Here is a 26,639-nt window from a genome sequence, read left to right on the forward strand (position 1 = left end):
ATAGGATCCGAGCCGTCAGAGGAGCCGTGCTTTTCCCTCACTTTAAATCCAGCCGAGGAGTGCAGGTGCTGAAAGCCAGGAGATATGGGGAATGCAGCATGACAGCAACTACCAAAAGTTCTTGCTGGCTGCAATTCCCTTGTTTCAGACTCCGTTCTGCTCGGCAGACCTGGAGCTGGGAAATTAACTAGCCTTGATTTTGAAAATGCCTCCCACTGACTGGGCTTTGAATGTGAAAAATGACCTTCCAGAGCTGGGGAGCAGCTAACAGCAAGACAAGACAATGAGAAAAAGACAAGTTCCAGGATTCAAACTCTGGTAAAAGATGTACTCCATTCAACTTATAGAAGCTGTACTGGTAAGCAATGTGCAGTGGCTTTTTTGTTTTATTTATTTTAAAAATGTTTCACAAAGTGAAATGACTTTTAAACTTTTCTGACTGTTTAAAGAGAGCAAACGGCAGCAAAATCAAAGGAAGAAATTTTATTCAAGGATTCTCAAAAAGTTGTCTTCTGAGAAAAGTAGGACAATGGCATCTGGAGAGTGCCTTCTGCTGGACCTGGAAACAGAAAACTTCATCCTCTACAACATTTCTGTCAACCAGAGTGCAAACCTCTCCATCCTCAGCGATGAGTGGTTCTACCCAGCCTTCCTCTATGCCATCCCCACCATTTACGGGATCATCATTTTGATAGGCCTTATCGGCAACATCACTTTGATTAAGATCTTCTGTACTGTGAAATCCATGAGAAATGTCCCTAATTTGTTCATCTCCAGCTTGGCTTTGGGAGACCTGCTGCTCTTAGTGACTTGCGTGCCTGTGGATGCCAGTAGGTACCTTGCTGATGAGTGGCTCTTTGGCAGAATTGGATGTAAACTTATCCCCTTCATACAGCTCACTTCTGTAGGGGTGTCAGTCTTCACTCTCACTGCTCTCTCAGCTGACAGGTAAGCCTGCTGCCGTAGCTTTGAAAACTGCATATTTCCAGTTCTGTAAAATGCAAAATTATGGACATCTATTTTAAGGTCACAGATACATTGCTTGTATGTGGCATTTTTAACCTAACATTGGAAAAAGAAAGAAGTATCTTAAATTTCTGGTAGTTATGAGCACAAAACTTGAGGAAGAAACAAGCTGAATGCAGGTTACTTTTTCTGGGTTAAACTGTGCAGTTTAGCAACTAGTTAAACTTAGCTAAAAGAAAGCCAAGAACAGATCAAGCCCAGGGAGGAAAAATAGCAATTCATGAAAGATGCTCTACTAAAAGACAGCATGTCCAGATTTGCAAAAAGATAATTGATCCATACTTCATGAAGTGTGAAGGCGCTGGAACAGCAATTTAAAGTGCAGTTAGAATCAATTTTTTCTAGTGGCTTGCTTCCTTAGGGCTAACACCATATGAGGCAATATTTCATGAAATATGTTCAAAGTACTCAAATAAAGATGCCTGAAGTCAGGCATCTCAGTTCGCTGTAGTCAGTACATTTCCCTTGATTAAGTGGTTTGCCCCATAGCCAACCAAAATTGATCTGTGCTGCTGGTTTGGAAACTTTGTCTTCCAATAAAATTTGGTGAATATAACATGTAATAGCTATGCTACTTTAGACTTTATGAAAAAAAAAAAAAAAGTTTTTCTACAGATGATAAGCTTCTAATGAGCCAGCTCTGTTTTGTATTTCTGTGAGGATTTGGAAAATTATCTCAGAGCATTCAGATTTAAAATCAAAAGACCTTGAAATCGAATGTTGTTTTGAAGAATGAAGCCTTCCTTTATGAAAAGATTTTAAGTATTTATTAGACTGTTGGCCTTCATAGAAACTCTTATGCACATCATAGACGCCAGGATATCTTGTTTCTAATTTTGATGCTTCACAAAGAGACCAAGGAATACATTGTCACACAGGAAATTTCAAAGAAATAATATTTCATATGAGAAAAATCCTTATAATTTCTTCTGCTCAAAAGTAGGACCCAGAAACCATCTTTCTTGGTCACAAGGAAGTGGAAATAGCCTTGTTTTAGGTAGTGCCTTGCATGCCATGCTGTGTGTCTCTACTTTAAAATATCAGACTGTTTATGCTCAGTTTTCAGGGTTGTTCACATGCACATTTCAATATACCTTGTGGGATTTCAATAAAAGCAGATCACTCCACTGTGTTTCAGAAACAGAGAATGGTCAATATGTTTTGTATCACAGCAGTTCAACTCCTCTGCGATAGTTATGTATAAAAATAGCACTGCCTGCCCCAGTAGCAGATAACAAACATGCCTATGTGCAGACAAAAGTCTTCAGAAAATTTACTGTAAAAGCACTGGGAAAATGGGAAAACTGCACAAACTCTTTTACTAAAGGATCACCTACACTTTCACCCTTGAGTTTCTTGTGACAGCTGGAACCCTGCTCTGGAGAAAATGTTAGGAAAATAAGTATTTCTCCAGGGAATTCATCTTTCCTAAGCTCTGGCCAAAGTTGTTTTTAAAAAGTGTCAGGAAAAGAAAAATGCATCATAAAGAAGATTATCTTAGAGAGATTTCTTGCTGTCTGATCATGTCACATAAAGTAAACAAGGCAAATGTTTTTACTGAACAGCACATCAATAGTATTTTTTTGCCTGAAGTAAGTCAACATAGCAGAAAACAGCATCAGTACCAAGCTTGGGTTTTAGTGACTTTAAATTCCCAACTTTGGCATTGTCTGAATCTGCTTAACCATCATGCTGCACTGGTAATCAAATTTTGTAACACTTTTCCAAGCCACTTAGCTATTAGGGAGATGGGCACGTGTGTGCGAGAAGACTTTATGTTCCTGTCTTCAAGGGACAATTTTGTTCTCTTTGAATGCACCTCTTGTTCAGTGTAGAAGGAGATAATAATAAAACATTTATCTTTATTAGATCTATGAATCTTAAATGCTGTGCACTGGACCACAATCAGGACTTAAATATTATGTTTACTAAAGTTTTCATTTTGGTATATTAGCAGCAGTGCTAGGATAATTTTCTTATGGAATAATATGGTAATATGGTCTACAGTTTGCCAACTCACAGATCATTGGTCTATCTATATTTTCTGAGAACTGTCACCCCAAACTCTAGTACACAGTATTAATCATGTCAGAATCATTAAGAAAATAAATTGTACAGGGAAAACTTCCAAGACATTCTTTGGCTGTGAGCAGCATGGTGATGCCTGCCCGAGTCCATGGAGGGACCATCAGCCCAGAACTCTGAGGTGGCCACTAGGACAAGGAAATGCTAACCCTGTAGCCTGGAGTGGTTCCATAGCAGACTGATTCCGAGGTCAGATGTGGCCTTGCAGGAATTGTAAGCATCAGCTCAGCCCTGCAGGGAGATGTCTGAGGGTGTTGTGGTCAGAGGAGGGTAGCAGGAGGACTCAGGAGTCTGGGGGGTGATGCTGCTCAGGCACAGCTCGTCTCCCTCAGCTTTTGCTATCTGAATGGAGGAACCACTCGTAGCAAGCAAGGGACACCTAGCCAGCAAGGTGTCCCATAGTCCAGGGAGAAAGGTACCTCCAGAGGAGATAAGATAAACCACCGTGTCAGGATACCTCACTCCCTCCTTGTGTACAGACAAAGTCTGGCTGTTTAACATGAAACCAACCTGAGACTCTCACATGAAACATGCAAATTTCCCTGTTCTCATGAATCAAAGCCAAGGACCTTCACAGAGAAAAACCTCCAAACCCATCTGATGTGAATAACACTTCATAGCACTGATTCCAAGGAAAGGGAGACTTGTCAGTGCACCACAGACTTTTGTCTATAATTCATTTTTCATTTTCTGGGAAAAAGAAAAGAAAAAAGAATGCTCAATTATAGTTGGCTTCTATTAACAAAAGCTAGTAGGAACAACTGTAGGCATTGCTGATGGTGTTGTGGTAATGCCTAGAGACCTGATATCTCTGGGATCAGAAATCTGCTGTGCAAAGAAAAAGCAGTGTGATACAGTAGGGTTGTTCCTATAGAGGTGCCCATTGAAACACAGTATGAAAAGCAACAGGTGGATATGATGAGCAAATACACTGTGGCAGAGAGTGGTAAGGAAAGTCTGCTAGAAGTTACCACAATGCCACAAACCATCTCTGCTGCTTTACATCCCCTTCTAAAGACCAGGGGCCCAGTTTTAATATGTTGTGTTCAGCCCACGCCATGGATGCAGGCGTGTACCTTCCTGAGATACACTTTTATTCTCTCCATCTCCACTTCATCATGTGTTAGGCAGGGTTAATAACCTCGACTCTGTCATCTCCTGGTGACTGCAGATGCTGAGCTAAGTGCCAGCCTCCACCACAGAGCACTCAAAGTAGCTCCGTGGTTTGACCTGCCAAGACCCAGAGGTTATACGGAGGATTGGTTGCTCACTTGTAAACCTTTCTCAGAATAAAACAGAAGGACAAACTGCCAGTTTCATCTCTTCCTGCAGCAGGAGTCTCCCAGGCTGTGAAGTGCTCTGTGTGCACATGCACACGTGCAGGCTTGAACAGGTTTGGTTACATAGGACATAGCCATGGGGTCCCTAGGTGTTCAGCCTGGCTCTGTGTTCAATCATCAGATTGCATCAGGCTAAAGTTAAATTATTTGTGTGAGGTAGAGCGAAATAGATTTAACAATATTAGAAAAGTATTTTCTTCCAGACCACTCTGATGGCTGCATGGTGTCCTCATCTGTCTGGCCACATTTGCAGGAGCAGTGGGAGCTGCCTGTGAGACTTTTCCTTTGAGTCTGGCAGATTTACAGAGCAGCCAGGACAGGGTTAAGCCTGTGGTGTGCTACAGCCACCCTCCAGGAGCAATAAGGCACCAGGGCTGAGTATACAAGAGTAAGGAAACAATCAGTCGATGTGTATGTATGCGTGTTTATGTGTTTTAGAAGGGCTGCAGATGAGGCTGGCAGGGAAAGGACATCTGTCTGAGCTGCTCTTCTGCTCTGTCAGAACAGCAGATTTCTTCAGCTACTCTTCAGCTCATCCCTGCAAAGAGGGAGCTTGAGTTTGCTTGTCTGCCCTCCTCCTGCAAGGGACTCAAGGTACAGAGGCAGCCTGCACGAGCGATCACACCTGGGCTGAGAGCCCAGGCAGAAAAGCCAAAGCTGGCTCAGCAAGTGACAGAAAATTAAGGAAAATCTTTGCACAGTAAGAGGAAAAGCAGCCCATTTAATTGCCCTTGTCATGGGAGATGTCTTTATTTAATTGACTGTTTCTCCCATGACTGACAGGGTTTAGACATTTGCATTTAAATTAGGCAAGCTGTCAGGCACTGATCATACTTGCCCACTGTTTTGCTGAGACTGTAAAAAAATCAAAATGCCCTGGTGCTCATGCAGTGAAGCCTTCCTGAAGTAATGTTGCTTTTACAAGTACACAACAGAGCAAGTGTAAAGCGTAATTGGAGTTTGCAAGTGGAATCTTTACCTTAAGCACCTTGCATTATCCAGACTTTAGTGCTGGAAAACTGCAGGAATGCCTGACACCCTGAGCTGCTGCCAGCCAGTCATAGGAGGCAGTGACATTTATCGTAGAGAGACACATGGGGTGCCATTATGAATATGAGGTTAGGTGGCTTACCTTGGTGAGACCAGCTGCAGATGACAGGAATTGTAGTAACGCGGGAGCTCTGAGACCTGAAATAAGGGGATTAACAATGGCAACCACTCTTGCAAATGTTGAGCTCAGTGTTTGGATGCAAGCATGGATGCAGGGATACAGCAGTGCATCCAGCTGCCCTGGTCCCCTTGGAGTGGGTCACAGCCACAACCTTCTGATGTTGCTCTTAACTCACACATAAGTTTGTTTATGCAAGAAAGAGAGACCCACACAATCCTCTCTCTCCCCCACCCCTCCTACCCCCCAGTAAATAAATAAATAAATAAATAAAAATCAGTGGTGGAAGGAAAGAAACTAACAGAATTTCTAGAAAGATGTCTCTGAATACACGAAAAATATTTGTTTGTTGGACTTATCCCTTTTGTGCTTTAGATGTTTCCTGCTCCCACTACTAATAATACATACAATAGCAGAGAAGGAGTAACATCTACCTGTCAGTTCATCTGTTTTATTTTACAATGCCAGATTATGTCTCCACAAGAGGATTAAGTGTGCCACCTTGAAATAAAACTATGAAAAGCCAAACTGATTTCCACAGAGTTGATTTACAGAATGATGCTTTTCTTTAATACATCATTTACAAAGTGTCAGGTCCACAATTACGAATTCATTCCAGGCAGTCCAGTTACAGCATTGATGAAATCCCCTCAGGTCATTAAGGCACTATTTGGGGACAATTTACTGTAAGTTAGTGTGCAGCCTCAGGAAGGTTTTGAAAGGGTGGCTGAGAAAGCCACTCTCTGAACTACCAAGACAACCTGAGTCTGGTCAATGAAAACTGGCAGAATGCTACCCTCACATGTTCATTCTGGATCCACCAACGTGTCTCAGTAAGAATATCAGTCTTTCCAAACCAGAGAAGAAGTCCTGAGGGGCTTCAAACGCCATCCCAAAGCCTTCCTGCCCACTGAAGCACTAGGCAGGCACTACCAGGTCTGAGCTGCTGGCATGGTGGCCCTGCCGCTGCTCTTCCTGTGCTGATGGCAGAAGGTGCACTCAGGAGATACAGGTATCTCTTTCAGCCCCTGCTCCGAGTTTTAGATACTGTGTCAATACACTGTGTCAATACAATATAAACACTCTTAACACCCTTGGTTTTAGCTCTCATTTCCTAAGCTCTTGCGTCCGTCTTTACCAAGAGAAACAGATCAACAGCACAAACTTTCAGAGTATCTTGATTAGCTGGAGCAGATGGCTAAAACATGATAGATGCAGTACTATAGCCAGGAGCATTAGAGCTCCCATTCATATCAGTGGGACCAGCGCACGAATCCGAGGCTAGAGTCAGTGCTAATGTGTTGGAGACTGTCAATATTTAAGCAATCAAAAGGAAGAAAAGTTGGATTACCTGTTGTTTACATTTCAGTAAAACCTGAAAACCCCAATCAGTTGTCATGGTCTCGTGGTATGAGGTGCTGTGTGCACCGTTAGCAAGGAGAGCAATTGACTGCGGAGAATTTGCCAGTCCCATCAGCTCAGGCATTTGTACGTGGCATTCAGATATGGGCAACAGCCTGGCCAAAAAGAGGAAAATGGATTTCAGCTGAAAAAGCTGGCCTGCATGTGCAGTGAAAAACCCTATACCTGCTCTGCTGGCAGGCAGCCTCTGCAAGAACCTGTTTTCTTTTTATTTTGAGAAGTGACTCAAGGGTTAGCCCTGCAGAGACCCCTCAGGTTGCCTCTCACCAATTCTGCACCCACGCACCCAGCTCACCCATGCCATGTGAGCAGCTGGGGACCATGGAGTCCTGCCCGAGCTCCTATCAGCAGGCTCTTTGGTTTGCCCCCACACCATCTGATCAAGTAGAGAAGGGAATTTTAGTGTTCAGACACCAGCCTGTGTCCTGGACACAAACCAAAGTGATGCTTGAGCCCATTCCAGTGGTGAGGCACCAAAAGGCGTCCTAGCACCAGCCAAAATGTATGATGTAGAGAAAGGCAGAAAGCTGGATTCCCTTGCAGAAAACTGCCTTCCTGAACCCAGGCTAGTGATCAGTTTGACCAGAGTGCAGAAAACTGCCAAGAATCAAAGGGAAAAGCATTGCCAAAGCTCAGTCCACACTGTCCTCACCTGCCCTCTGGTTACAGTCTCTGTGGCTCCTTGGTAAGGCAGGATGAAAAATACTACAATGGCACTGTAAGAGTCAAAACTATTTCTTCATACCTGCAGACAGCTCTGAAGCATGAGATTTAGTGATGGCTGGTCTAGTGGCCTGGGAGAACCAGAGCTGCAGATGCTGGGCCAGAACCAATGGCTCCGGCCATTCAGTTCAGCTGCTTTTCTTGCCCGCCCCCCCACACACACAGAGGCTGCTGCGTATCTCATATCATTTGTATTAAAACAGATCATTTCAGTGACACTAGGCAACTTTAAAATATTCTAAGTAAAGGTGCCCTTTCCCTCTCATTGGTCTCCAATATTCTGTTATCCTCACTGCTTGGAAATTGTCATATTTCAATCTAAATTTGTCTGACCTCTGACCATTGCATCTGTCTATGCCTTTCTCAGCAGGATGGAAATATCCTTTACCTCTGCTTATCTACTCAATATGAAAATGCCTTCATAGAATCATAGAATCAGAATCATTAAGGTTGGAAGAGACCTTCAAGATCATCTGATCCAACTGTCACCAATGTCACCCACTAAACCTAAGTGCCATGTCCAACCGTTCCTTGAACACCCCCCGTGACACTTCCTTAGGCAATCAAGTCTCCTTAGAAGACATCATTCAACTACACTGGCTTAAAGCTGTATTCTCTGATCCCATCTCCTCTTTGCAGGCTGTTCTGGACTCTTCCTGGTATTTATTATTCTTCTTAAAAGCATATGGTACCACAGACAGATGATTCACCATGAACCTACAGTGCTGGAGGCACCACAGACACCATCACTTCCATGCTACTATTAATCGAATTAATAACAACAGTCAAGGATAGTGTTCAACTATTTTAGGCTATTTTTTATACTATTTTTTAGACTATTAGCCCCAAAATGGAGCTAAAAGTTGATATGGAGGTAATGGCCTTTTGGGAACCTGTCTTTGATGAAGCCAAAGAAAAGACATACACATCATATAAGCATCATATAACATAGCTGACAGCTTTATACTATGGTACTAGCTCAGGTACTGATTGCACTAAAGCCATGACACCATAAGAATGGCATGGGACATTTGATTGCCAGGTGTATAAGAGACACTCCGAAGTCTTGGTCTCCTTTCCTTGAAAGCTCCCCCCCCCCCTTTTTTTTTTTCTCCATAATCTGCTCGCTTGGGTCCTACATACACTGCACTCGTATGAGTTAAAATGGTTTCTGTTAGACTATGGGCATTTATCCCAATGACTCTGACATATTTTTTTGCAGTCTGCTCAGCCACTGTGCCATCTGCAGACTTTCCCAGCAGAAGCTTTATAGCTTGCCCAAGGCACCTGATAACCACAGTAAATAGTACTGCAGCTAGAGCAGGTTCCCAGGACCCAGCCTAGAAATGGTTCCACACACTGCTACAATTTTACCAGCATGTTTGGGGTTGCCATGGGGTTCGGGGTCCTCACCTGGCCCAGCTCCCCTTCTTGAGGCAGGAAATCTATTTTTAATCTATTTTTAACTCTTGTTCCACAGGAGAGGGGCAGGGATCACTTGGGCATGGATGGAGAAGGGAGGAGCATGCGTGTCTGGGCACACTCTTGGGCATGTCTACATCTAACAAGGTCACCCATGCCAGCATGCCCAAACAGGCTGCTAGCTTGTATGCCAGCAGGGCACACACCCTTCTTACATCACCTACAACCTTGTGACAACAGAGAAAAAAAGAAAAAAGAAAGAAAAAGAAAAAAAAAAAAAACAAAAAAAAAACAAAGACTAACCTTGCCATGCATTAAACAACATGAACTAATATTAATTGTCATCTGTTAGTACTATTAGCCTCTCCATTATCCTATCTACTACTGGTCTTAGGTATATATATATATATAATTCTTGCACTTTTCGCAGTCACAACTTCCACCTTTTTAAACTTCACAGTTTTGGAGCCAGTTCTCCAGTTCCTGGGAACTTCTCCAATTTTTCAAGATTTGTAAAAAAAAATAAAAAAAAATAACACTAGTTATTCCCCAGCTGGTTCCTTTAATACTCTTAGGTGCAAATTATTCAGGCCTGCTGGTGTGAAAATATTTTGGGCTTGCAGATGTTGGCTCACATCCTCTTTAATACAGCTGGTGACTTTTCTGCTACATCTAGAGCACTACACACAAGCTATGGACACCTCCTCTGCATTTGGGCTTAAATATCTAGTGATTGCCTTTCACCTTGTTTCCATCATTGTTTATATCTTCACTGTTTACGTGTATGCCTGACATAATGATTTTTTTTTGTTCCCGATGTATTTAAAAATGGACATTTGTCTGTCACACAGTGACCTTTGATATTTTGTTGGCTCCTCCAGCTTTCCTTATCAGACACCAACATTTTTAAACTCCAATATTTGCTGTCATTTACTTTTGCTTGTTTTCCCATCTGTTGCATATTGATTTTTTTTTTAATTACTTCTTTGAGGTTCTAGCACAACTCCTCATTTTCTCTCACTGAAGTTAGCTTTTTGCCCTGCATGTTTTTTTCAGGGCAAGGTGTGGCAAAGGAGGAAGCTGGTGGTCAGCTACTAATGTGTCATTAGCATTTCTCACTTTACATTTGCATTCCCAGTCCATTGTACTGGCAGCTGCTTTTAACTTCAAGAACCCTGTTTCTTTTAGGTTCCATATATATATAGTGTTTTGTCCTTTTTCCACAAAACAAAGATAAGGTGCCATGTCTGTGCACTGTAGTGTAAGTGCTACAGTGTAAGGAACTGTTAAGCTGTAGGTCAGTGATGAGCTCTTCTTTCTCTGTCAGAGCAAAGCACAATATTGATTTATTGCACATCACAGGCAGGACTTCTGGGGCTGAGAAACTGCCATTTTTAGAAACTCCAATGAATTTTTATTGCAGGCACTGTAAGATATTCAGCAGTTACCTCATGTGTTTAGGTTAACCACTGTTGCTCCTTTTGTGCACTGAAGGCTGTGCTTTCCAGAGAAATCAGGCTGACTGTCTAGTGAGATGAAGGGTCTGCATCTGAGGCCCCAGCTTTAGTTTCCCTGTTAAAATTTTAATTCCATGCCCTCAGCCCTACACCACTGACAACCCTGGAGACTTGTCCTGTTACAGCAAATCCTTAGATGGAAAGCATCACCAGCAGCCCTGGCATGAGCAAACCATGCTGGTAGTGCCTGATCCCACACCATGCAGTGTGGGCACCAGCACATACCCTTTCCCATAGCGGGTGCCGAGCACTCAGAGACCTGTGCAGCAGTTAGCTGGCACCAAGGAGCTTCTCCAGCTGGAGCATTGGCTGCGTTAGGGAGCTCACCAGATTTGAAATCAAAGGATGTATTTCAGTGCATAGGTCCCATGCCTCCCTCAGACAGGAAGCAAATGACAAGGCTGACCCAACCGAAATCTTTGACTTGAGATCAGGGTTTCATTCACAGGCTTGAATGAAGGTCACCTGCAGAAAATAAACACTCCAGGTGCTAAGGGGTCTTTCTAATAAGAACAGCATTGCCCATGGCCATCCACTGTTTACTCCAGTGACCTTTACATCTGTTGCTTCCCATATGTATAGTTAATTTTTGAAATATCTTGTGTTATGGGTAGTCATGACTAGGAATAACACAGTCATTACTAAATAGTTACTGTGTAAGCCTTCTTCCCCCCAGTGTGTATTCTCAGTGTCGACCCCAATCACTCCCGGATTGAAATTCCCATTCATCCAGATTTCAGACCAATGTAGCAGTGTGCAGGTACATGGACTGAAACTGGAAAACATGCTTCAGAAATTTAGAACTACACCACTCCATTCATTGCATCCCGTTTCTTTCTGTTTGAATGTTAATTAATGGAAAGAGAGAGAAAGTAGGCAGTACCTGCCAATGTATGTAAGACTAGCCCGTCAGAGATGTCTTTGTGCCCATGTGCAATTTACTAAAGATTTTAATAACAGATGTTCACCCAAGAGTCATGCATAATAACAATAATCTTATCTAAGTATGCAGAAAGCAGATAGACCCAAAATAGATTGTCGTAGGGTGCTGATGGCTTAGACAGTCTAACAATTTTGTGAATTTATTCAATTATTTATCTTCGGAGCTATAAATATTCATAACGTTCATGCTGGAAACAATGAGAAAGTTTTGGACGTCACATTTCTCATAAAGTTCTTCCAATATTTAGTAAGATTTTTTCATTGCTTTCAAATTCAGACTTCACACTCAACAAGGCTCCATGTGCTTCATTTATACAGTCTTTGCATAGCATCAACTTTTTCTCTGTTGCTTGAGGCTTTTTGCATAGTAATTAAGCCAGTCCTTCATATTATGTGGGCAAAAATGATAATGTGAACATAATTACAAATTTTTAATGAGAAGATTTTCATTCAGTCTATTCACAGGCCAAGGCCGGATCAAGGTGCACATGTTAAACTTAAAAATGGGGCATTTTTTCTCCCTCTTTCAGTTACAGGTTGGAGCAGAAGAAATATGTGGACATCCTGACTTAGAGGCAGCTCTTCCATCATTACAATAGGAAGTGGTTGCAATTTCAGAAGCTTACTTAATAGATCTGGGAAGAACTCAGTGTTTTCATGTCACAGCAATTTAAATGACCATTTTTGTAAGGCTTCAGTCAGTTCTAACGAATCCCTGCTTTTTATTTAAGTTTTGGGTTCACATTCGCTCAACATCTCAAAAAAAAGCTCAGTTTAAACAGATAAAAAAGTTTGTAAGTGGACTTCTACCTTCAGAGAAAAAACGGAAAGTGGGTCTGAAATATGGAAAACTTTTCTGCCAGCCTGATGCAGTCTAAGCAGTGTGGTTGGTAATGAAGCAAAGGCAGGCCAGGTTTTGCAAATTTAATTTGTTCTTGGCCACAGCGGTACTATTATTACAGCAGACACAAGTGATTTTGTCTGAAATTAAGATCTACCAACCTCCTCCTTTTAAAAATACTGCAGGAGGTGGTATCTCTGAGCATAAAATAACCTGTCTCTTCATTTGCATCCCATATCTACCAAGTATAAAATGAGGACTGTATGGAACATCTATATTACTTGTAATTACTGGCATAAGAGAAGAGGGAAAAGCATTAATACAAAGCAATCATAAAAGAGGAAAGCAAGCTAAAGCTGCCTACAGCGCAAGCTTTTCCACAGAGCATGAAGTTACCTCACAAAAAAAAAAATAATAAAATAAAATAAAAGGAAAAAAAAAAGTGAGACATATGGAGCTAAATTAATTTAAAATCCAAGGGAAGCATCAGATTTTCTTCCTGTGCTTTTGTTGGTTTAATTTAATTTTTGTGGCTGATGTAACAGGCAGCAAGTAAGTAGATGAAGGTGGCAGGAAAAGAAACATGAAGGATGCACTGGAGATGCCATTTTAGGAATAAGCCCCTTTCTCCCCCATCGTGAGTGTGAAAGCAACCTTTCGGATCTCTATGCCTAGGAACATACAGGCAATATGACTCTGAGGGCAAAGTCCATTTATACTTCAGCTGATGTGCTTTTTCTTGTCTCAGCTGTGGAGCATAAAGATGGCTAGAATATTTTGCACCAGCACAGAAACTGCATCTAGGAAGCTGACATCCATTGGGGATCTTAACTGCCTTTTTCGTGATAAAGCTACTTCTGTGTTTATATTTGAAGTTGTGCCTTTGGGGCTAAGTGTACAGTATTAACCAATGTTTGCATAAAGTTTTAGAGTACATTATGTGGTGTTATCGTTAGTAACATTATTATTAACACAAGGATAATGACACAGTTTCCCAGTTTCCCTGACTTATTAACCTCAGTGGGAAAAGTATTTACCACAGAAAAACCTTGTGTGGGTGTCACGCTTTGGTGGTTTATGGTCATTTCAGTAGTTTCAGTTGTGAGAAACAATTGCTCAATGAGCTCAATAGAGATCCTAAGAGACAGATGTAAGATATTTTCCAGAATTCAATGAGAAGTACACGCTTTGTCGACTCCTGACCATCTGTTCTTGCATATTTTTTTAGTTCTAACTGTTAAACTTACGTAAGTCACAAATTGAATCACTGGGATTAGGTTAAGAAGTGATTGTGCATTACTTGTTATTGAATTCTCGCATTGAAGATGCCATACCAGGTCCGGTTTCATTTCCAAAACATCTCTGGCCCAAAACCTTGCCAGCCCCAACTCCTAAGGTGGAGGAGTCACTTTGCAGTATGCAGGGAGAGATTTTCATGAGCCTTTTTCATGGTTTGGGTCACCATGCTGAAGCAATCCTCTGACCAGGCTCCTCTTGGTGGCCTGAAGACAGACATGGAGAAGAGGAACAGCACTGATTGCCTTGCATGTTGAGTCCTCACAGCATCTTGCAAAATGTTTTTATCTGCTAGAGCCTCACAAAGAGGTGCTTAATCTGGCCCAAACTCTGACCCACTATTTCTGGAAGACAACCCCATGTGTAATTTCTTTGTGCAGGTTCAGACCGAGACCCTGAGACACAGAGATGTGCTGGCATCCATCCTGGCCAGCAGGTCATTGGTATCTGCTGTGTGCGAGGCAGGCTGCTACCTAGCAAGCACAGTGAGAACAGAGAAGTTCAAAGACTGAGCAGTAGTAAAGGTCAGAGCCTCATTCATATTTCCTGTCAGATCAGCAACCCAGTCACTTTCATCTGGGCTGTTTGACAACTGGAGAGATTGAAGTTGACACGAATTCTTGACTGTGTCATTTTATTCAACTGAATCTTCAGAAGCATATTTTTCCTTTTAAGTTTTGGCCTTTGTTGTGAGGCATGAGTCATACCTTTGTTTTTTAATCTCTTTCAAGATTTTTTTTATTTATTTTTTTTTAAACCAGGCAGGGGAAAGACTACAACAGAAAAAGATCAGTATCATACAAAAATTAGAAAGAATGAATGTGAGAGCAAGCAGAGGTGATAAATCCATGACCATAACTGGATTTATTGCAGACAAACTGAGATTTGGATTGGATTACTCAAATGCTGGAGGTTAAATATGGGAAAGTATCTATCTATAACGAGCTATGAAACTCATGATCTCATTGCCTGAGCTCTGTCTACAGAAAGCAGAAAGAGGGGCAACTCTGGAGGACTTATCACCCCACTCCTTTCAGGCATCTATTTCTGGACTGGAGAAATTACCCCCTAATTCACCTCTTTCTCTCCATTGACACCAAGGATTATGCCCAGCCCTTGGGCAGCTGTAGTAGTAGAGATGTCTAATGCAGGCTTGGAGAAGTGGATTTGATTCATTCAGCCTCAGTCAGCCCTCGGGTGGCCATTCACACCTCAGCTACTTACCTTCAGCCTGTGCTTTTCTCAGGAGATAAAAGAGAACATGATAAGGAGTTAAAAGGCATTTGTTGGAGATGTAAATGGTGTGGATTAGATATGTCCCAAAGGGGTAGCCTACCCTAGAAAACTGGATGTGTTCCAGAGTGTGTAAGTTGCTGTGATGCTGATCACAACTGACCTGACTGTGCAGAGCAGGAAAACAGCGCAGAGCACTTAACAGAGAACTTGGCCACCACCATGTCCAAGCAGTGCAAAATGAAAGGTAACAGCCACCAGCACCAAAGCTGTCCTTTTTCTGTTTTTCTTGTTGTTGCTGTTGTTTGAGAAGTGGGCATACAACTAATCTGAAGCTGGTAGGTGAAAGGGAAAAACTGTCTCACTATAAAAGAAATGTCAGTGGACAAAGCTGTGGAAAGCTCTGTAGAGTATTTGATGCATGAGCTGGAAATACACAATCTGAAAAATAGGACAAGGCACTGCTCAAATCCAGTCTACCTTGTTGTACTCCTTAAGCAATGTCAACAATATGTTAAAATCCAAGGTTAACCCTACCATGTAAATTGTGTGAAAAAGTAAAGGAGCAAAGGAGTTTCTGAGCCCACCCCCAAAAACTAACCAGAAGGTGCAGCATTTTCACTCCCTGAGCACACATCACTGGAAGATCCATCATCCTCTCAACACCAGGCCAGCCCAGGAGGTCAATCTCAGATGCGTGCCCACCTTGTGCCCTTGGACACAGCAATCCTCTGCAGCCACTGTCCACAACCAAAGATCATGAGGGAAAGCGGAGCTGTGGAAATGCAAGCTAAGGGGACACATATCAACCCATCCATAAGGCAGATGGAAATGAAGACTCCCACCAGATCAATACTAAGCAATTAAACATTAATACTCAGGTTAACATAACTACTGGAGATTTATGCATAAGTTAGCCCACCATCAGAAAAGTCATGAAGATAGTCAGCTAAATAATTCTATATAATTGTTAGGTTCTTAAGAAAATATGCACCTGTGTTCCTGTGTGTAAGAACCTACATTTTCAAATCCTCTTTTTTCTACATTTTTCCTCTTGTTGTTGTTGTGTTGTTTTTTTTTTTCTTTCCATTTCTTTTCTGCTTTTGACCTCATGACCTCATGTTGGTACACTGAACCCACTGTGATCAAAAAGTCTCTCAGATCATCTTCTGTAACTGTTGTAGCAGGCTTTATAAAGTAAACTAAATGCCTAATAATCAGTGCCAGCATTCCTAGACATTTGCAATTACATTCTTTCAAAATTATATTGTCTGGAAATGCCATGTCTAATTAAAATGTACTAATAACCTTAAATGGATTAATTTTCTGACTCTCCTTAATCTATTAATATTAATAAAAATAAGTCAGACTCTATCTTTCTCTGTATACATTAATTCATTCATATTACTGGAAATTAATACTGGAAAATGTTCTCTCAGCTGGCTATATTATATCAAAGAAAATCCCTAAAGTAATTATGCTAACATGCCATGTTGATAAGCATACAATAAACACCTGCAGAAATAGCTTTGAATTAACTAAATTTATGAATACCTTGATATGTAATTCATTTCCTTTTCCATTTATATTCTTTAGGGTTTACTGAAGATGTTCATTTAGCTAGTGTTTAAGTAAATATCTGGTGAAACTGACTGTAAAATGAGCTTTTATAGATGCCTTTTTTTTTCAGCCTAGCTCTTCCATTTTTGTACTGTAGTATTTGTAACACCATATTTAGAATAATAGAATATAATATAATATTTTAAGAGCAATAGGATATCCTGAGTTGGGAGGGACCCACAAGGATCCAACTCCTGGGTCCCCAAAGGACCACCAAAAAAAAATCAGACCCTATGTCTGAGAATGTTGTTCAAATGCTCCTTGAACTCTTGGAGTGCTGTGACCACCGCCCTGGGGAGCCTGTCCCAGTGCCCAACCACCTCTGGGTGCAGACCCTTTCCCTAACCCCCAGCCTGACCCTCCTGTCCCAGCTCCATGCTGTTCCCTTGGGTCCTGTCGCTGTCCCCAGAGAGCAGAGCTCAGCGCCTGCCCCTCCGCTCCCCTCATGAGCGGACATTGCCTGACCTATCTTCCAGTGTCCATACACTTTCTTTTTCCATCTAAACTCTAGAAGAAAATTCCTGCTTAGCCAAGCTGACCTTCTGGTCTGCTTGCTAGACTTCCAGTATCTTGGAATTGCCTGTTCCTGTGCTCTTAAGAGATGGTACTTAAAAATTGACCTGCAGTGATGAACTCCGACATCTTCAAAAACAGAACTTACTAATTAGTTCCCTGAGCAGCCTGAAGTCTGCTCTCCCTATATCCAGGTTTGAAGTCTTGGTGGCACTTTTCCTCCTATTACCAAAGGCTTTGAACTTGACTGCCTGATGGTGACTATTTCCAAGACAGCCACAGAACACCACTTCTATGAGACCCTTTCTGTTTACAAGCAACAAATCTAACAGGGCTTCTTGTCCAGTCAGCTCCCTTTGTACTTGTACAAGAAGTCATCATCAAGGTGTTTTAGGAATCTCCTGGACCTGTTTATGTGCCTGGTGACAGGACGAGGGGGAATGGGCTTAAGTTGAGCCAGGGGAGTTTTAGGTTAGATGTTAGGAAGAACTTCTTCACTGAAAGGGTTGTGAGGCATTGGAACAGGCTGCCCAGGGAAGTGGTGGAGTCACCATCCCTGGAAGTCTTCAAAAGACGTTTAGATGTAGAGCTTAGGGAAATGGTTTAGTGGGGACTGTTAGCGTTAGGTCAGAGGTTGGACTCGATGATCTTGAGGTCTCTTCCAACCTAGAAATTCTGTGATTCTGTGATTCTGTGATTCTGTGATATCAGCTCTGTGTCACTCCAATTTATGGCTGGCAATTTGAAGTCCCCATAAGGACATGTGTGGCTGATCTAGAAGTAACTTTTAGTTCCTTAAAAATAGTTATTCTGTGCTGTCATCCTGTCTGGGTGAATTACCACAAGTAAGTAAATTACCACAACCAAATCTATTTTATTTGACTGTCCTTTAATCCTTACCCAGAGGCTCTCAACCTTGTCATCTCCAGCTGTAAGCTCTCTACAGCCCAGCTCTGCCATTACAAACAGCATCACCACCCCACCTCACCTGCCTTGCCCATCCCTTCTGAAAAGCCTGTAACCATCTACCATAACACACCAGTCACAGGCCTCTTCCCACCAGGTTTCACTTATGTCACTGATGTTATAGCTCTGAGACTGAGCCAAGGCATCTAGCTCCTCTTGCTTGTTCCTCATTCTGTGTGCACTGGAGTAGAAACATTTCAAATGTGTTTCATTGTACCCAGCACCTCATGGAGCAGACTGGAGAATCTCACTAGCATGCAGTCCCTCAGATTTTGGCATACCATCCCATAGATTATAGCTGATAAGCCTTTTATCCCTTCCCCTTCAAATCTAGTTTAAAGATCTGCCGATCAGCCCTGCTATCTCCTCTGCAAAAATCCTTTTCCCTTTCTGAAAAAGGTACATCCCATTAGGTGCCAGCAGGCCTGGTGTTGTGTAGAACATCCCATGACTGAGAAACCCAAAATTCTGCAGGTGACACCATCCTCAGAGCTACATATTGATCAGCTGGGTCTGCCTATTTCTTTCAATATTGTTCTCTGCTACTGGAAGGATAGAAAAAAAACACTAACCATGTGCCTGATCCTTTAACCAATTGCCCCAAAGCTGTTTGACTGTCCTTGGACATCAACTACTTGGACATCAACTACTCCTCTAGAAAGCACGTTCCAGTGTTTGACCACCCACAATTTAAATATAAGCATGTTTAATATAAGCATTTATGTGTGCATGTATGTTCTTATTTGTGTTTGTAGGTACATGTACATGCATAGCGTATGTACAGAAATATGTGTGTACAATATAAAATACACATACACTGTTGTAGACATACACACATAGAGGAAAATGATAGGTATGTTGAACAGGGTATTGCTTATAACTAGAAACTGAACACATTTATCCCATAAATAATGCACTTAACTAGTTAAAACAGCACAGTCTGCGCAACCCCAGAGCGTTGTACTTGCTATCTCTGCTCCTGCCATGGTGCCTGATTCAGCTGTTTGAAAGAGACAAAACCCTGGAAGGAGATTATGTAAGGACTCCGGAGCACCTACATAGGGATGTACTCTGGCATGCCAAAAGTAGGCTAGGGCTGCTGAGGACACGGGCTCTCATCAATCCGCAGAGAGCTGACAGTGACCAAGGGGCCAGAAGTATCATGTGAGGTGGATCCTGGAAAAAATGTTCAGCAGACTGTAATTGCTATGATAATGAGTTTAAATAATAATTTGTGAAATGTGTAGGTTTGGAAATTTTTCTCAATTAATTTTTTCCTTCCATTGTAGTCTTACTTGGTGAGTACAGTCCTGCCAGACCAGGGCTCTAGCAGATATGAAACTCTTCTGTTCTCTTGTCCTCTCATTCCACACATTGGATTCAAATAACTTTGCTTCTTCCATTTTCTTGGATTCTAAACTGCAGTATTCCAAAGGGCTGAAATCATGAAAGACAAAATTGCAAAACAAAAAATATTTTCTACATGCCTAGCATAGCAAGCAATAGTGGTGGGTTTTGTTTGTTGTTTTTGTTTTCTTCTGTTTATGTTTATGTTTTTTGTGTGTGTGTGTGTGTTTTTGTTTGTTTGTTTGTTTTGTTTTGTTTTTGTTTTTGTTTTGTTGTTGCTGTTTGTTTGCTTCTTTCTTTCTTTCTTTAAGAAAGCCAGTTAGCATCTCTGGCTAATTAGCCTGGGAGCATTTAGATGGACTATTGCCATCTACAGCACCAAGCAGCAATTTAAATGGGCAACACTCTTTGTAGATTTAGAAAGCATCAGATTTTGCTTCCAGAAGGTAAGCACACTCACAGCTCAAAAGGGAAATGTGCTACAAAATCTACAAATTCAGTAATCCACTCAGTTTCTTTCAACAGTATTTTGCAATGGGGTGTAAACTTCTGTATGCCTTTGAAGAGAAGTCTGTGACTGTGCTTCCTATCTTAATGCTATTTGGACACATACATATTAATGTCAGGCAGCACTGTGCTTCTTTGGGTCAGTTACAAATTAAATTAACTCAGAATCAATACACATGAAACTGAATGGATTCATAACAGGAATCTCTGGTTTAAAATGAGAAATCTTTTGAAAATGGTAAAATTTAAAATAGCAGGAAAAAAATTCAATCTTGAGTAAAATAGGATATTTTGTTTGTTTGTTTTTAAATGGAAGGGGTCTGTAAAAAATAAGCAATAATATGGTTCCTGAATTTTATAGATGACCAGTGCTGTGGTCAATAAATGATTTCTTTTTTCTTTCTTACTTTATTTATTTATTTTTTCTTTAGATATAAAGCTATAGTAAGACCAATGGAGATACAAGCGTCCCATGCGCTGATGAAGATCTGTGTGAGAGCTGCTATCATCTGGATTGTCTCCATGCTGCTTGCCATCCCTGAAGCGGTGTTTTCAGATTTGCACCCTTTCCATGACAAAGGGACTAACAAAACCTTCATCAGCTGTGCTCCTTACCCACATTCTGATGGGCTGCATCCAAAAATCCACTCAATGGCATCATTTCTGATCTTTTATATCATTCCTCTATCTGTCATATCAGTATATTATTATTTCATTGCTAAGAATTTGATCCGGAGTGCTTACAACATTCCCGTGGAAGGAAACTTACACGTGAGAAAACAGGTACAGAATTGGCTTTCTTCAAAAATCCACATTCCTGATGAATCTAATAGCAAAGAGGGCTCATACAGGGAAAATGATGTGATGGCAGACTGCATCTGTTGTGCTAATTTTATTAGACTGTGGGCTAAAAAGATTGCAATGGTTGACACAAGCTGTGGCACAACGTTAAAGACATCTCATGTTTCTAACTCTAGAGACTCTGACAGGGTGATTACCACAACAAACACGGCAGGAAACTCAGGCCAGAGCCTGGGAAGGTATTGACTAGGATGCAGGAGATGGGGCAGAGATGAGCATGGTGTTGTGAGATCAAAGCTGAGGGGTGGCATGGCAAAAAATCAAAACTTATCAATGTTCCTTTATCAGAGAGAACCTTGGATAAAGTCTTGCCTCACAAAGCAGTCCCTCTTCATGCAAAAGGAAAAAAACAACTCTAATTCAGTCCTCAGCATGGAGACATGAAAATAGGATGTCATCTGCTGGTGCTGTGCCATGCAGAGAAACCAGTACAGGCTGGAGAGAGACAAGGGGAGTGGAGACAGGAGGATAACAGTGCTGTGCACAGGGTCCCCGGGAAGGAGGACAGAGCAGGACAGTGAGGCCTCCTAACAGATGCACTGAAGTTATATATCTTGTGGATGGTGTAATCTTTGCAGTGGTGCCATCCAATCTGAAGTCTTAGGAGAAAAGGAGAGACCTGTCTTCTTTCCCTGAAACCTTTCGTTTATTCTCCATCTATCAGTGCCTCTTTTTCTACAGTCTGCAGAGGGGAATGGTGTTGCACAAAACAGCCTGCCCACTTATCTGCCCTCTAGTAGACCAGATTGGTCAATCTTCTTCTGGTCCAATAGGTCATACCCTCAAGTTTCACCTTAAGACTGATTTGATTTATATATGTAGGACATTTACTCTGGACCAATGCAGACTCTTAACCTCCCCTTTGGATCCTCAAAAGCAGAGATACCTCTGTTACTATCACTCATGTGTATATAAAATAAAATTCCCTGAGCTGTGCTACCACAGAATTCACAGCCAGGCTGGCTCAATTGGGACATATTGCAATTGAGTCTTATGCTCTAGTTGAAAATGTGTGGCTAAAAATGTGCAGGCCATGCACCTAGCTGGGGGCTTTAATCAGGATTTGTCCAACCTAATTCCAGGCTTTCAACTGCAGACTGTTTACTCTTGGCTGCTCTTTTTGTAAGCCACTAGGGAGAAAAAGTTATCTCCAGGGGTAAGTCCAAATCCTTCATGTGCAGCTGAGTGTTTCTGGTCACTGCTTAAATTGGGATGCATCTAAGCCTTGGGCTTGTCTCAGTAAGAAAGCAACAGCAAGGTAACTTCTTCCTAAACAACTTATTTCCCTTGACATATCCCCTTCCTTTCAACTGAGAGATTCTTCAACCTAAGCTAAACTGACACAAGCCATTCTTCAGCTGAACAAGCGTCCGTATAATTGCAACAAGTTGACATCTCCACCTTAGGCTGACATAACACAATCATCTCTTGTAGCCTTCTGGTACTAAGTTAAAACAACTGGGATGGAAAGTTATGTTTTCCACCCATTAAGTGATGTGCTGTCCCTGAAATCTTTACGATTCTTCTCTTCTGAATATGTATAAATCTTTCTCCACTGCAAGCCATTTTTTTTTGCAGATTCAGTGACTGTTTTTGATTAGCGGCAATAAAGTGAGTTGTAAAAGCAGTCCTTTCCCCCTTTGGTTTTGGGGATAGAGCTCTAAAGGAAAAAAAAAGTCCAGGCTACAGTCTAGCACCATCAGTCCATCATTCCTGTCCTGCTGTGCATTCAGGAGCTATAGGTCTCCATCTGAGATAACTGGTATTGATTTCTTTATTGCGTTGCTTCCTTTCTTTATAGTGCAGATGTGGCCTCAATAACCCTGTATCAAATTAAGGATACATTTAAAAAGAATATATGGTTTAGCCATGGAGAGCCCTTTCTCGAAGGATTTAATTTTCAGACCGCTCCCTGGAGACATTATCATCTGGTACATGTCAGTTCTTTCTAAGCTCAATAGCTAGTTTTCAGTTGGTGCCTTTAAAGGGGCACCAAATAAAGTCCAAATGTGCACATCAGGTCTCTCCTGCATACTCCCTCCTCTCAGCTGCCTTGAGGAAAAAACAGCCCGTGTCAGCTGCTCAGTTTCTAATCTAGCTCAGAAGTTTCTGTGTAGCTCAGAAAGTGAGGATGAGGAGGTGGCTGAAAGCCTGGCCAGGCACTGCTGCAGCACCAGCACTGGAACAAGGGCAGTGTAGCCAGGGATGGGGAAAGTTTCAGGCTATTCAGGTCATTCTCAGATACAAGGAGCAAGCAGGTGGCAGAATACACTCTAGAAGTGTCTGGGAAGAGGTGCAGAAATTACCAGGAGAATATTATGATCCCTCAAAAAGCAGCAATGTTATACCTGCTGTGCAGTATAACCCAGGGAGCAGAGCATTTCAGCAGGTCTTTCTGGGCAACTCCATTCCTCCTCAGTTTTGTGTGACTTCTGTCATGGATCTTGTCTTCATTAGGAAGAAACACGTGTTTTTCAGTGGCATTATCTTAGTGTGCAGCATTGGTGGACATAAGATAAGGTATGGGTTACCTCGGTTCCCCTCAGTTTAGCAATACTTTGGTTTGACTCCAAGCGTGTACATGTAAGGAAAACAGTGTGTGGCTTGTTTGCATGAAGGTTATACCGCGAGCTAGCTGACATCATAGTACCTTCCCCTTGGGTAGATACAGCTGTGCTGAGAGGTGTTTGGTCATCCACCTGGTCACCCCCTACAGCCACCTGCTCCTTGTGACCCCAGCTCTTTCAGCTGAAGGGTCCACCGTGCTGCTGCCTTGGTGTTTCTGTAGGCACAAAATCTCCTCTCTTGACTTCTCCAGCTCCTTCAGTCTCTGAGCACTGTGTTTGGTCTCCAAGGGCTGTAAACTCTTGGCAGCATATTTGTGTACATATACCACATGGCCCCAAGGCAGAAAGTCCTGCCTCTGAGCTCTGTGAAATATCCCAGACCTTTACTCCATAATTAATATTAATATTTATTAATATTGTGTTGTTTTTTTCTATGTATTACATAGGATTGTATGTTACATATGGGTAACTACTGCAGGTGTCATGTGCACCCTAAGGTGCAGCACTGGGAAAAACAGTTAGCTGTAGGTCCAAGCTAGGGATATCTGCTAACCTGCATTTCTCTTTCTTCTTCCAGATTGAATCCCGTAAGCGCCTGGCCAGGACAGTACTGGTCTTTGTGTGCCTCTTTGCCTTCTGCTGGCTCCCCACTCACATCATCTATTTATACCGGTCCTACCACTACTCAGAGGTGGACACCTCAGTGCTGCACTTCATTGCCAGCATCTGTGCTCGGATCCTGGCATTCACTAACTCTTGCGTCAACCCATTTGCTCTCTACCTGCTCAGCAAGAGCTTTCGGAAACAGTTCAACAACCAGCTGTTCTGCTGCAGAGCTCGCCTCCTCATCCGGTCCCAGAGCATGGCCAGGAGCACCACCCGAATGACCTCCCTAAAGAGCACCAACCACTCCCTGGCCACCTTCAGCCTTATCAATGGCAACCACATCTGCCATGAAGGCTATGTCTAAAACAAGCAGCTGAGGACCACTGCACTATGTACCTAGTGCAGCTGCTTGGATCTGCTCTGTGGGGATGCTGAGTAGCACACATGCATGCACACGTGTGTGTGAGAAAGTCTGATGCGCTCTGAGAATGAACTCAGAGGAGCTGGAAGCATCCAACATTTCATCCCAGACTGCGGCATGTCTGGATCAGCAGGTCATTTAGCACCTGCCCGCAGGAGTTCCCTGGGGTGGCCTGCATTGCTTCAAGACCCACTGCTTTTGACGAGCATGAAGTGAGCATTTTAAGATCAAGTCTAGTTTGGCTCCACCAGTTCTTCATCACTTTCTGCTCAATCCCAAACTCAGACAGACTTACAGCAATGATAAAGACTACACCAAGTGCACAAAATTCATTAGAACAGTTGCATCCAGCAGTTCATGGCTAATGTTTTTGACACCAAAATAAATCCATTTAAATAAGGTAAATACTTTTACAAAGGAGTTCAGTGTAGGTCATTTATAGACTTTTCAAGTATTTATTAAAGTTCGGAGTACAGTATTAATTCATGGTATAAAAAAATTATCAAGAGTTTACTGGGGTATGTTGGTGGCCCCATCTGAAATAAATGAGCAGTATCTTGCACTACGTCAATGTGAAAGCAGTAATGTAAATAAACGTGAGTTGGAATATGTTTACAGTTTTCAAATGTGTGAGCTTTTGCCATATTATGGAGGAGACAGAAGGGCATTTTCCAAACATTACTACTTTGCTCTTCCTGTCTTCAAGGTGGGAGATAGTGAATGTGTTTCGTCACCTGCAGAGTACCACAGAAGTTTAGTTGGGTCTGGCTAGGGGTAGATTATCTAACAGAAAATGAAGAGCAGCCACTTTTCATGCTGTAGTGCTTTGTGAAAGTTATGCAGTCACCAGTTATGCAGTAGAAGCCATCAGCAATGCAAGATCCAGTCTCTGGCCTACAGTTTTTTCCTTCTATCTTCACAGAAATCTGTGGAGACTGAGTGACAAGGCTGGCTGGCAGCCTGGTGAGGCAGGCCCCCTGTAATGTTCACTCCAGAGCAGATCTTGTGCCAGGCACCAGCTGTCCTGGAAACAGGAGCACCATGTCCTGCAGATAACAAGCTCTCGAAGCATGTGGACGTATAGGACAGGCAATGAGGCTGCACACCTGATAAAGCAAGCTGCTACAAATGAGGCCATAAACCAATCCCTGCAGTGGAATATTGAGTTTTTAATGGCCCTTGTCCTCTGTGAGGATGATCCTGTTTCTTAGCATGGCAAAAGAAAAATGAAAGCTAGTAAAACTGTGTTAGGCTTGCTGGGTGAATGTTAAAAAGGTGTGCAGCATAATCACACTCAGCCTGGCATCCATAGGTGCCCAGGGGTGTTGGCAGGACCTACTGTCTGCAGGGGCTGCAGGCTCAGAGAGTAGTGCCCCCCAGGTGAGGATCTCCTTGCCTGAAAAATTAACACAGCGGGGTCATTTTCCAGCTGAGTCCACTCTCTTTCTTGTCCAACTGTGTGGCAGTGGTGGTAATTGCAATTCACTGGGCTGTCTGAGGCCTCAGTTGCTGCCATTTTCAGCAGGATGGTGCTTTCCCTGAGCTGTAACATGAAGCTCCTGTTGACCAGCCTGGTCTGTGATCATTTCAGAAAGTTTGTTTGGGTTTTGAGCTGTTCATGGTATTTCAAAATGAGAAGAATATATCTTGCTTGAGACTTTTTTACACTAAATATTTTCTTCAGCCATGTAAGTATCTCATGGAAAGCAAGCAGGAATTGCACATTTCACCCACAGCCGCAGTGACTGTGCTGCCTTGTATGTCCTGACTGGTAATGAACAACAGATCACTGTTGCTCTACAAGAGAATTCAATAATTTCTGAATTCATGTTTCTGAGGGAAAGGGGAAAACACAGCACTGATGTGAACAAATTGTAAACATGGGGAAAAGAGCACTGGCTGTAGCTCCCTCAGGGCTGCACTGAATACGGCTACGCTGTTTTGAGCACAGCAGAATTATGAAGATGCGGCACCATGGAATTAAACAAGTGCTGTGGGTTTCACCCTTTTCTTCTTAACAAAGTTAGTGACCCCCCTGAGGACAGGAAAGAGGGGGTTTTGGCTCTCATTTGGAAAGTGCTTTCCAACAATGCAGCTGCAGGTGTTCGCATGTGTCACAACCACACCATTGCTTCATTTCCTCACTATTCCTTTTTTTTTTTCTCCATTTATTTTCAGAGCTCATAGGAAAATCTTCAGAGGCAGCTCCATGTAAA

The 26,639-nt window shown here is 42.3% G+C and overlaps 1 protein-coding gene across 2 annotated transcripts; it reads left to right on the forward strand.

Annotated features, from left to right (window-relative positions):
• Positions 1-25,380, forward strand: GRPR (gastrin releasing peptide receptor). Of its 2 annotated transcripts, XM_082764670.1 has the most exons (4): positions 1-358; positions 450-948; positions 20,400-20,751; positions 23,974-25,380. In XM_082764670.1, exons 2-4 carry the CDS (start codon positions 530-532, stop codon positions 24,364-24,366), a joined length of 1,164 nt encoding a protein of 387 aa, XP_082620796.1. In that variant the 5' UTR covers positions 1-358; positions 450-529; the 3' UTR covers positions 24,367-25,380. The 2 variants fall into 2 exon arrangements, with proteins under 2 accessions (XP_082620796.1, XP_082620795.1); XM_082764669.1 differs by having other exon boundaries at positions 1-948.
• Positions 25,381-26,639: the final 1,259 nt, after the last annotated feature.

The sequence above is a fragment of the Aythya marila genome (genome assembly GCF_965140915.1).
Source record: "Aythya marila genome assembly, chromosome: 1".
Taxonomy (NCBI): domain Eukaryota; kingdom Metazoa; phylum Chordata; class Aves; order Anseriformes; family Anatidae; genus Aythya; species Aythya marila.